The 12482-nt window shown below is 42.9% G+C and overlaps 1 protein-coding gene across 1 annotated transcript in view; it reads right to left on the bottom strand.

Annotated features, from left to right (window-relative positions):
• GPLD1 (glycosylphosphatidylinositol specific phospholipase D1) overlaps positions 1-4656 on the bottom strand; it is a 50990-nt gene extending 46334 nt beyond the window's left edge. Inside the window, 2 exon segments of the mRNA NM_174816.2 lie at positions 1964-2019; positions 4521-4656. Coding sequence (NP_777241.1) covers positions 1964-2019; positions 4521-4617 — 153 coding nt within the window. The 5' untranslated portion in view covers positions 4618-4656.
• Positions 4657-12482: the final 7826 nt, after the last annotated feature.

Raw genomic sequence — 12482 nt, 5'->3', positions numbered from 1 at the left:
GGAGATTGTGAAGGACAGGGAAGCCCACTGCAGACCATGGGGTCATAAAGAGTCAGACACGACTTAGCAACAACAAAATTACCACCAGTGTGAGATATGTTTGGTTCTTACAGTTCTTATACATTAATAAACTGACTTTCTCAGCTTTATGCATTAGTCTCTTATTAACTTGATTATGGTAAGTTAGCAGTGAAAGACGCTCAGTCGTGTCCAACTCTTTGCAACCCATGGACTGTATAGTCCATGGAATTCTCCAGGCCTGGGTTGGGAAGATCCCCTGGAGATGGGAAAGGCTATCCACTCCAGTATTCTGGCCTGGAGAATTCCATGGACTGTATAGTCCATGGGGTGGCAAAGAGTCGGACACAATTGAGCAACTTTCACTTTCTTAATACTGGAGTGGGTAGCCTTTCCCTTCTCCAGGGGATCTTCCCAACCCAGGGATTGGACCCAGGTCTCCCGCATTGTGAGAGGATTCTTTATCAGCTGAGCCACAAGGGAAGCCCAAGAATACTGGAGTGGGTAGCCTATCCCTTCTCTAGGGGATCTTCCCGACCCAGGAATTGAGCCGTGGTCTCCTGCATTGCAGGTAGATTCTTTACCAACTGAGCTATCAGAGAAGCCATGGTAAGTTAAAGTCATTACAAATGCAGTCACCTCTGGATGGATCAGCAAAAGATAATCCCAGAACCAAAAGAACCCAGACCCTAAATGTGCAGGGCTTGCTGAGCACCACCAGCCTGTGGGATCTGTCTAGCATCCTTGGGGTAGCCTCCCTCTGGATCCTTTCACCAAACTGGACCAATGAGCCCAGCACTCACCAGAGAGCAGGTTTTAGTATAGAGAAGGAGAAACTTCAAAGCCCCACATACGAAGTTATAAAACAGATCCTCAATCTTTGAAAAGAGGTTTTCTGATAACATGAGAAAAGCTAACCTAATCCCTGTCTTCATGAGTTAAAAGGGGGAGGTGTGTGTTCTCAGGGCACTCAAGCCGTTTCCAGTGACGACATCCATATACGGATTAGGACCAGTGCTGAGGGGAAGGATGTGTGTCCATTTAACATGTTTTAAGTTAGTGATGCAAGCTTGAATACCTCTACAAGAAAATCACCCTGGGCACGCTCAGGATTGATTGTTCACACCATGAATGAAGCAGATTCTTGCTTCTCCTCTTTCCTACCACTTTCTATCAGGGTCAATGAAGACAACAGATGTAAACGCTGTTTTTTTCCCTAGCGGGCCTGTTAAATTGGTGAATAAGGAAGTTGAAACTAATGACAAAAAGCAGTTTATGAACAATGCTAGATTTCAGTTTTTGTATCATCCTGCGTTCCATAGTGGATTACCAACACTCACAGGTAAATAATTTGATCCAATTCTGAAGTCATAGAGAATTTAACCACTCTTCTCAAAGGTAATATTTAAGAATCATCTTTGTCACAGTTTTATTTAGCTATAGAATTAGAAAGAGTGTATAGTGCCAGAATGGTTTCAACTAATTTGAAGATGGATAAAGGTGAGTCATCAGCTAGTTGTACTAAGAGCACAGTAGGCAGAAAAGTCTTAATCTCAAAGCACACTTCTCAATAAATACTTACTTCTTCCCATGATGATGCAGTTTTTACATAACACAGAGAGATAAGAAGTGGGGAAAAAGTGGCTTACGTATAACTTTTCTTTACAAAAAGAAATAAAGTGTACCATTTTAAGAAATTCTCTCAAACACTGCTTTCAAATGTTTTTCGCACTATAATTTATATAAAATATTTCATTATTATATATATTCAAGTAGTGCTAAAGGAGATATACATTTTAACCCCAAATATTAATATTTTATAAAGACATAAAAAGGACTCATCTTTTTAATTGAAACTAGATATTTCAATATCTATTAGGACTTTTGTCACCTATGAGAGGAAGGTAATGCCCAAGGAATAAAAGAAAAAAATCAAACTTTTTACCTCTTTGTAGTTAATACTCCCATCCTGAAGGTGGAGAAACTCCAGAGCTCTGTGTCCTGAAAGAATGAGTATATAAATGAATTAAATCCAACTATAACTGAAAACAGAACTGCCTGAAGATCATTTTAAAAGGAAAAGATAAAATTTTGTGCTTGTAACTGTCAAGGAAGTGGGATGTGAAAATTTAATTTGTACTAGTAATTTTCATTAGCTGATAGTTAGATTCAAACAATATTTATCTTGTTATGATACAAATCAAAATTACAGTTTCTGCTTGACTAGCTCTTATGACCTTGGGTAAGTTACATTACCTCTCTAGGCTTCAGTTCCCCCCTATGTAAAATTAAGTAAATAACATCCACCTCATAGGTTTGGTGAGAGAATCACACAGAAAAAGGCTAAGTGATGAGCTAATGACTGACACATGTCAAAAACTCAAACAGAAGTTATATTTTGCTTCAACAATTCACAACAAACCAAGTTTATCTGTACAATACACGGTGTAAACCATGGACTGAATTAATGACCCACAAGTGTTTTCTCATCACTGAACTATTTTAGAAGGAGAAAAAAAGTCTCAAAAGCCATGTGCTCCACCTACACACCCACACCCATAAGATATGCACACCCACACCCTCAATCTTCTTAGTATCAACAACAGGAACACGCCTTGTGAAGAGACAAAGGTGACACCTTATTTCTATTGGAAGTCACATACACAAAAATGTAGCCACTACCATATTATAAGCATTTATATCATAAAGAGACAAAGTCGTAGCAGTCAGAAATAACAGGTAATAGGATTATAGAGGTTTACAGACTGAAACCAATGAAGGAGGCCAATTCTAATTAACTCACAAAAATGTCAATCATCCACACAGGCCTTATATAAGAAGTGAAAACAAGAACCAAGATATTTATTAAATCATGTAAGTTACTGGCAAATAATTATCAAAGTTTTAATCTCTTTGTATAAGAATCCTCACAATCTGCGCAGATTTGGAATTGCCTTCAATTATGTCCACATAAACATGTTATATTTATATTAACATATTAATTATTAGGGCCCTTGTTTGGCACCTACTGAAGAAAGGCAAGCAATTATCTGAATTTTAAAAATTTTGAAATTTCATCTGTCGTGCTAATTTTTTAACTCTTAACATTAAAAAGTTGAATATCCCCACTTATATTTGTTCCTCTTTGGCCCACTGCTAAAGTTTTTAGCAATTTCAGTTTCACAGAACTTAGATGTGCAAGATAATTTAGAATTCATTAAGAAGTTCAGCCCCCTCATTTTGCAAAAGAGAAAGAGAAAGTGAGTTGCCCACAGTCACTCATGTAGTTTATAGCAGAGCTGGTATTAAAACCTACGCCTGAGTCTCTTTTCCACTGTCTCCTGACTCTAACATCTAACATTTTAGATGTTAAATGACTCTAACATTTTAGCATAGATGTTTCATGAAAGAATACTGGACCAACTGTTAGGATATGTAATTCTAGACTAGGTCACTAATGAGTTAGCTGTGAAAACTCTCTGCGATCAATTTCCTCTGTTGTAAAATAAAGGAACTATACTCAGTGACCTCTAGTATTCCTTCAAATCGTAATTCTGTGATCATATAGTTCCTGCCCAGCAGAGCTCAATATTCTGTTTTGCACTGATAAATTTTCATATGTTCTTTAAATTGGGGAATAGTTGCTTTACAATGCTGTGTTAGTTTCTGCTGTACAACAACATGAGTCAGTCATAAATATGCATATATCCCCTCCCTCTTAAGCCTCCCTGCCCCCTTTCCAAATTTTCATTTTTCATTCATAATCTTGTTCTGTTTTGAACCTTCTAGAGGCAGCATAACTAAAACATTGTTACTGTTTTTATCCAAAGAGTAAAAAAACATTACGAATACATTTCATCCAAGAACCAACCTTTTGTGCTACCATCTACCTTTATCCAGATCACTCAGCCTTTGCCCAGAGCTCACAGGCATCAGCTTATTATATCCCCAGGCTCCCCAAATCCTGCCATCATTCTGGGTATCTCTAATACCAGGGACCATTCAAATTCCCCCGCTTCCTTGCTCTCCCTGAAGCCAACCATCTTTAAAGCCGTTTGACTCAGGGGACCCAGTCCTGTGGCTACATGTGGTCCTTCACGTATACTTGAAAATGTAAAAACAAAAATAGATTCCTCTACTCCTACCACACTACCCCCATTTTTCTCTTCTCCTATTCTATGAGTTCTTCTGCTTCATGGGACGCCCTCCCCCCCCCCCCCCCCCCCCCCCCGCCAAGTTTATCCAGTTCCTATTTCCCCATGCAGAGAAACAGCCCGAGACACAGTGATCAAAGCACCTTCCTGCTTCTCCATGGACTTCACTCCGATAGTCAGTCCCCAGCCCTGGACGACTCCAGCCTGGGCTTTCTCCCCTTCGCTGCCGCATGGCTCAGGGCAGCAGGGGAACTTGTTGTCAACAAGTGGGATAGATTTTAAATCCCCTCCTTAACGTTTCTGACAGATACACTGTCCTTCATACCACGACAAGAGGCTGCCACTTACCTATTTCTATGTGTGTCGAAATGCCACATGGTGAACTTCTAGGGCAGAGGAAGCCCAGTAGCATCAGCAGTCCTGACCAGAATCTGAAAGCAGACATGCTCTCATTACTCCCCGCTCCTATGGTGACGAGCAATGCTCAGAGCTGCGGCAGCACGGAGTCTAGAAGCCTGGCCCAGACCAGCTGCTCTCCCTCTAACCAGGTCACTGACACGGGAAACCCTGCCTCATTTCAAAATAATATCATTTCCCAGTGAAGTCAACTGTTTAACTACTGTTTAACTTCACCAGGACAGCAAACAAACTCCACCTGGGAGAGGAAAGGAGAAAAAAAAAAAAGGGATAAACTGAAATCTCAATGCCTCCCGGTATAAGCATTCCCATCACCGGACTCTGGTTTCTCCTGGATTTCTTTTTAATATGACGTTTGGATGGAGATGCAAAGTGGTCTCCAAATATTCTTTACTTTCTTTAAAAAAAAAAAGATATTGATAACCTTTATCTTTAAAAGTTATTGATTGTATTGATAATCCATATATTGGACCACCTCACCTCACAAGAGTCGATTTCTCTTGCATTTTTTCCGCACATATATCTGGTTGCCCTGCTTCCTCGGCCTCTGCAGCCACAAGTGCTGGGAAAGGTTTTATGATGATCAGTTGGAACCAGCTTCTCTTTCAGTATTTGGCAACAGATAATGACACTTGCATGGGATTACACAACAGCAACTTCTCCTGGTCTCTTTCTCCCCGGCTGTTCTTAGAGCACTTATCCAGAACCTGCTGCCTGGTCAGATTCCTGCAAGCAAAGATGCTGATAACACTTTCAGTGGGGGAGAGGGGAGTGTGAGTGGAGAGCGACAGATTTTGGACCAAGAAAGAAGGATTCAGAAAATGAGAGGTTCAGAATACACCTGACGTTACAAGTATGCAATCTATTGCACTTAATCAATGGGAGAACTTAGGTATAACTCTTTGTAGAAGTGATGGTGATCTTAAAGCTCGAATGACGCATAACATTAGAAGCAGGAAAGTTGATTTTGAAAGAGGGGGAGTTCACAGTGTTCATTCAGGTTAGCCAAATGGAAGAGAAGAAGAGAAGACGGGATGGTCTGAGACCCTCGGGTGTCTGCCAAGTTTCCTTTGCTCCTGCAAATCCCCAAGGAAAACAATGCTAACAGCTCTTCCCCAACCCCGATGGCATGAGGCCCTGCTGCTCCTGACTGTAGGTCAGAGGCCATAAACTGAGTGTTTTGTTTGGCAAATGGATTGTTTTATAAACTTACGACATTTTTTTTTTTAAACAGGAAAAATCTGCATATAAATCTAGATTTCTGGGAATTTGCTGCTGGTTCACTGGCTACGACTCTGTGCTTTCACTAGCTGAGAGCCCCAGGTTCAATTCCTGGTGTGGGAAATAAGATCCCAAAAGCTGTGCAGCACAACCTAAAACACAAACAAAAAACCTGACTTCTAGCTGTTTTTAAAAAACAAACAAACAAAGAACTGGCTTCATGAACTGATGCCCCCATGTGTGAGGACCATCAGCTGGACTCCATCCAGCTGGCAGGTCTCTGTCCCCAGCCAGAGGTACCCTCCCCACGTTCCCCCGTCCCCACCAGCCACACGATATGTGCAGACTACCGGACCCTTCTGGCCACCAGAGGCCATGGAATTTGCTCCCTTCTCACTCTGAGTTTTCTCCCTTCTCACTCTGAGTTTTCTGAAGCCTGCATGTGAGAGGGTGGTGATTACAATTTAGGGCTCTGGTAAACCCAGAAGAACTTTCCCTGGTGGCTCAGACAGTAAAGAGTCTGCCTGCCGTGCGGGAGACCCAGGTTCGATCCCTGGCTCAGGAAGATCCCCTGGAGAAGGAAATGGCAACCCACTCCAGGATTCTTGCCTGGAAAATCCCACGGACAGAGGAGTCTGGTGGGCTACAATCCATGGGGTCAAAAAGAGTTGGACGTGACTGAGCAACTTCACTTCACAAGCCCAGAAGACTCAGGAGTATTCAGTGACTGACAAAGTAAGAGGTCTGCAAAGGGTCAACAGGGAAGATGAAGCACTGCCTGAAAACGATATCTAATCAGATTTAATAAGACAAATCCATCCACAAAGCTCCAGAGAAAGAAACAGGTTCAGGGATCCGTAACTAAGCAATACTGATCCCAAGTTTCTCATTACATATAATTTTCGTGTTTACGGTTCAGAATGACTTAATTTTATGTATGCAACAGAACGAGAGGTAATTACTTGCTTAGGCAGTCTAGTGTGATAAGTTATGAGATAGGGCCTTTACAGGACAATACTGCTTGAGCTTTTGTGAAGTTTGTATTACCTTTGTAACCATGAAAACAAAGATATGACTTTTAAAGGAAAGTTAAAATACAGCTTGCAATATTAAGAAAACTATCTGACAAATGTGTATGGAATTATTTTTCTTTCCACCCCCCTGCCCTCTTTCCTAATACAGGTGGCTTCGTCATAAAATGGAGAGCATGAGTCTACCATTCAGAGCTTTTCTATAAATAGAGATGCAAGTTGAGAAGTAAACAAGCAGGTCCATTAAGTAATGGGGGCAGGAAGTATAAGCTTGAGCACAAGGCCTTGGGTTTCATTTGGGTCCTTGTTCTACTGCCTTCTATTGGGGTGACATTGGACAAAGTTACTAGAAGTTTATTTGTCTCAGTTTCCTTACTTATAAAATTATCCATAAAAAATGGGAATAATAATACTGCCCACCACATAGGGTCGTCATGAAGATCAGATGATTAAATACAGTAACATGCTTAGAATAAAGACTGGTACACAGTTTAAGTGTTCAATACATGTTGGCTTCCCCAGGGGCTCAGTGGTAAAGAATCCATCTGCCAATGCAGGAGATGCTGGTTCTATCCCTCAGTCAGGAAGATCCCCTAGACAGGGACATGGCAAGCCACTCCAGTATATTTTGCCTGGTAAATCCCATGAGCAGAGGAGCCTGGTGGGCTACAGTCCGTGGCACGGCAAAGAGTCGGAAATGAGTTAGCAACTAAACAACAACATCGTCGTTCAAAAGAATTTGAATTTTGCCTTTCTAAAAGATATACCTAAGACTTCTATTGAGGGAATTCCCTGGTGATCCAGTGGTTGGGACCCAGCGCTTTCACTGTTGGGGCACAGCTCGATCCCTGGTCAGAAACTAAGATCCCACAAGCCCCTCTCTCCCCCAAAAGACTTCTACTGTGTAACTATATTTCTTATTGAATTCAAAAATAAGAAAAATAATTTTACACTCAACATATACAGCAATACATTTTTAATAATATAGATTTGTGTATAAATCCAGCACTGGGTAGGGCGTTTAAAGTGAAGCCAGATCTCCTTGTGTAGATAAATGAAATACAATTTTAAGGTCCAGAAACGTTTGAGATAAAGCAGACACTTTCAGCTCACATCTACACATTCTAATATGCTGCTGTCATCATAGTGTCCTTAGAGTGAAAGGAAGAGAGGATGGAGAAAGGTAAAAGCTAGGAGGTGGAGGTGCTCAGGACAGGGGAAAGCCAAGGGGAAAGGAAGAAAAGTCCCTGTCACTAGGTGGCCTTATCCTTTCAAGCCCTGGTGAACACACCTGGCCAGCTCTGGGAGGTGTCAGAGCAGCCTAGAAGCAAGATGGGAGTCAGGAGGGAATCATTCCTGCTCTGAATGGGAGTTTGCAAAGAGCACAGAATAGTGGGGGAGTCAGGCAAGGGACATGGTGAATTTCCTAGGCCCGCGGCACTTTTGCCTTGGTGGGGGCCTCCTCTTTCATAAGAATAAACGTTTTTCTTTTTAAAAAAATCACCTTTTACATCTGCATTGGTATCAAGGTTAATATCTTAATACTTAAAATCTTATTTTTTAATTCTGACTTTATAAGAAGGGAAACATTTTTGTGTTCCCATAAAAATACTATGGGCCCTATGCAGAGTGGACACCGTTTGAAATAGAACCTTGGAAAAATAAGAGTTATTTCAGATCAAGAGAAGCAACAAAGCCGACGTCATTATTCTGGGCCTTAGTTTGCTCAACAAAACAGATTTCCCCAAACCTTAGAAATCAACCATCCGTAGAGCTTCCTCTGCAGGCAGAAGATGGAAACACACCAGTTCCCCAGGCCAGTTCAGTTCATCTGCTCAATCATGTTCAACTCTTTGCAATTCCATGGACTGCAGCATGCCAGGCTTCCCTGTCCCAACTCCCCATCACCAACTCCTGGAGCCTACTCAAACTCAGCACTGCCTCTCACCCACAATTCCTTCAATAGAATACAAGAAAGATTAAACTCTGTTTGAAAGTGCAAGTAGCTCAGTTGTGCCCAGCTCTTTGAAACCCCATGGACTGTAGCCCGCCAGACTTCTCTGTCCATGAAATTCTCCAGGCCAGAATACTGGAGTGGGTAGGTGTTCCCTTCTCCAGGGGATCTTCCCGGCCCAGGGATTGAACCAAGGTCTTCCTCATTATAGGCGGATTTTTTTAACCATCTGAGCCACCAGGGAACCCAATGCTATTGCCATTTCTGCTACAAATGTGACCGACTCAAGAATGAATGACAGTAACTCAGCAAAAACCAAAGTCAAAATATAAAGTACAACCTCGGCCTTTCACAAAAAAAAATCTAGAAAAAGTTGAAGAGCCCACTGTTCAGTTCAGTTCAGTCGCTCAGTCGTGTCCGACTCTTTGTGACCCCATGAATCACAGCACGCCAGGCCTCGCTGTCCATCACCAACTCCCGGAATTCACTCAAACTCACGTCCATCGAGTCGGTGATGCCATCCAGCCATCTCATCCTCTGTCATCCCCTTCTCCTCCTGCCCCCAATCCCTCCCAGCATCAGAGTCTTTTCCAATGAGTCAACTCTTCGCATGAGGTGGCCAAAGTACTGGAGTTTCAGCTTCAGCATCATTCCTTCCAAAGAAATCCCAGGGCTGATCTCCTTCAGAATGGACTGGTTGGATCTCCCTGCAGTCCAAGGGACTCTCAAGAGTCTTCTCCAACACCACAGTTCAAAAGCATCAATTCTTCGGCACTCAGCCTTCTTCACAATCCAACTCTCACATCCATACATGACCACAGGAAAAACCATAGCCTTGACTAGACGGACCTTTGTTGGCAAAGTAATGTCTCTGCTTTTGAATATGCTATCTAGGTTGGTCATAACTTTCCTTCCAAGGAGTAAGCGTCTTTTAATTTCATGGCTGCAGTCACCATCTGCAGTGATTTGCCCACTGTTAGGGAAACTAAATAGTCTTTAGATTTCAGAGACAAAGCAGGGAAGGCTTCTGACCTTGCTTCTAACCTACCTGGACACTACCTTGACTCTGAGTGCAAGATTTCATAGATAAGCCCCATACATAAGATAGGGGACCTACCTTCCCTGGAGGGGATTAGGCCAACCAAGCCCCAGGCTTAACAAAATTCCAAGTTTTACAGGACAAAACAAACAGCCTTAACATGAAATCAGAGCTGCAATTTGCTCACAGATTGATGATGATATCAGTTTATGTTCTGGGATTATAAGCAGGAGCCTTGAACTGTGAAATTAAAAAGAAATTTAATGAAATTAAGACACTTGCTCCTTGGAAGAAAAGCTATGACAAACCTAGACAGCATATTAAAAAGCAGAGACAATGCCAACAAAGGTCTGAATAGTCAAAGATATGTTTTTTCCAGTAGTCACGTATGGATCTGAGAGTTGGACCATAAAGAAGGCTGAGCACTGAAGAATTGATGCCTTGAAACTGTGGTGTTGGAGAATATTCTTGAGAGTCCCATGGACAGCAAGGAGATCAAACCAGTCAATCCTAAAGAAAATCAGCCTTGAATATTCATTGGAAAGACTGATGCTAAAGCTCCAATATCTTGGCCACCTGATACAAACAGTCAGTTCATTGGAAAAGACCCTGATGCTGGGAAAGATTGAAGGCAGGAGGAGAAGGGGACCACAGAGGATGAGATGCTTGGATAGCATCACTGACTTGATGGACATGAGTTTGAGCAAGCTCTAGGAGATGGTGAAGAACAGGGAAGACTGGCAGTTTGCAGTCCATGCGGTTGCAAAGAGCCAGATATGAGTGAGCAACTGAACGACTACTGAACTGTAATTTTTCACCCACAGAGCAGACTCACTTCCTGGGACATTTTCCCAGTTGGGACTCCAGATGAGCTGCGTCATGGGACTTCCCAGTGCTAAGTCTGGATGTTGGTCAAAACCCAATTTGATGATGTATCCTCTGCTGTTTCTATTTCTTTTTTAATGTTAGTATATTGAAAGTAAGCTGGATAATTCTCTAATAAATATTGGTATTATTTGTTTGTATATAACGAGTGGCTTGTTAACAAATCCTTTGAACCTGAGAAGGGAAAACTTTCTGTGAAACACCACAGGCTCTATCTACCAAAGCCAGCAAGAGCCTCTCCTCTTAGTAGAAATATAGGGAGTTTTTTGGGACTAGTGATCCTAAATCAACTCAGAGAGTTAGGTTTCATTTGAACCCACAGACTCTGAGTATAGGCCTGCTATTTATATCCTCATCAAAGTTGAGGCTTCCTTGCTACTTCCAGAGTTTTAGGCAAAGTCTAATTGTGATCATACCTTGGTTGCTTGATTTTGACAAAAGGGTCCTGTTGACTCCCTGGTAGCCTAACTTTTGTCAGCTACAAATTGGCACTTGCCAAGAGCATTGTTAGCCACCAAACAAAAGCATTTGCCACGTGCCTCTGCAGAGATTGAACCCCCTGGTGCTACAGCTGTTGAACTTCAACACTCCCTGAGGGAATTCAGGGTGGAGGGAGGCACTCTGTGCTCCAGGGAATCTGGTGGGACAGGTCTTTAGACAGTTGGACATTTTCAGGAACTGATTTCATGATTCTAATACTTGCATCTCCTCATATCTAGAAAGGCGCTAAAAGCATTAAATCTCTTCATGGTGACATCAGAGCCTCCTGACCAGCAGTAAAGTGAAAGTCAAAGTCGCTCAGTTGTGTCCGGCTCTTTGCGACCCCCTGGAGTCTCTAGGCCAAAATACTGGAGTGGGTAGCCTTTCCCTTCTCCAGGGGATCTTCCCAACCCAGAGATCGAACCCAGGTCTCCTGCACTGCAGGAGGATTCTTTACCAGCTGAGCCACAAGGGAAGCCCGACTAGCAGAAAACCTTTTGTAAAATGAGCACTTGATTGTATTGAACTCCCTCCTTCACCAAAATCTTATATACTGACCTCCCCCCTCTGCCTCTTTGGAGCAGCCTCTTAGAGCTGAGGTGCTGCCTCCCGGGCTGCAGTCCTCATTTTGCCCCAAATAAAACTAGAAACTCTCAAATTGTGCATCTTTTTAGTGGACATTTTAATCTCACTAGTTGTTTGACCCAGGTCAGCTAGCATGGATTTTAACACTGAGCTGAATTTAAGGTAGCAACTGTACCGAGCCTTATACCTTCTCCCACAACAAACCTATGGGGCAGGTTATCATTCCATCCCGCAAAGCAGCGGACCCAGGGTAAAGGACTTGTGGAAGGTCACACGGCTTGTCAACAAGAGATTCTGAGTTTGATCCAAGTCTGTTCCTCTCCAAAGGCGCTTATATCAAGGGCATCCCTGCTCCCAGTTAACGCAGAAATAGACAAGCATCCAGGCAGCAGAACGCTGGGCCACACTGCACCCCCTCCGAGAACACTTGCCCCAGATTCTAAATGCACAGGAGCTACGACAGTGAAGCATGCTGCTCACGTCCTAAGAAACTGGGGCTGACATCGGCACATCCATGGACCAAGCACTAATTCCAGCGGCGGGGAAAGCTGGTTGCGGGATTGGTGGTGAGAGGGAGCGGCGGAGGGGCTAAGGAATAGTTACAAAGCTGACGCGGGTCCGCAGGCGCCGCTACCAGCGAGCTTTCCCATTCGCATCCGCGATCCTTCCCAGGTCGCGCAGGAAGCCAAGCCTGCTGG

This window comes from Bos taurus, chromosome 23 (assembly GCF_002263795.3).
Source record: "Bos taurus isolate L1 Dominette 01449 registration number 42190680 breed Hereford chromosome 23, ARS-UCD2.0, whole genome shotgun sequence".
Taxonomy (NCBI): domain Eukaryota; kingdom Metazoa; phylum Chordata; class Mammalia; order Artiodactyla; family Bovidae; genus Bos; species Bos taurus.
This window is presented reverse-complemented; position numbering and strand designations above follow the sequence as displayed.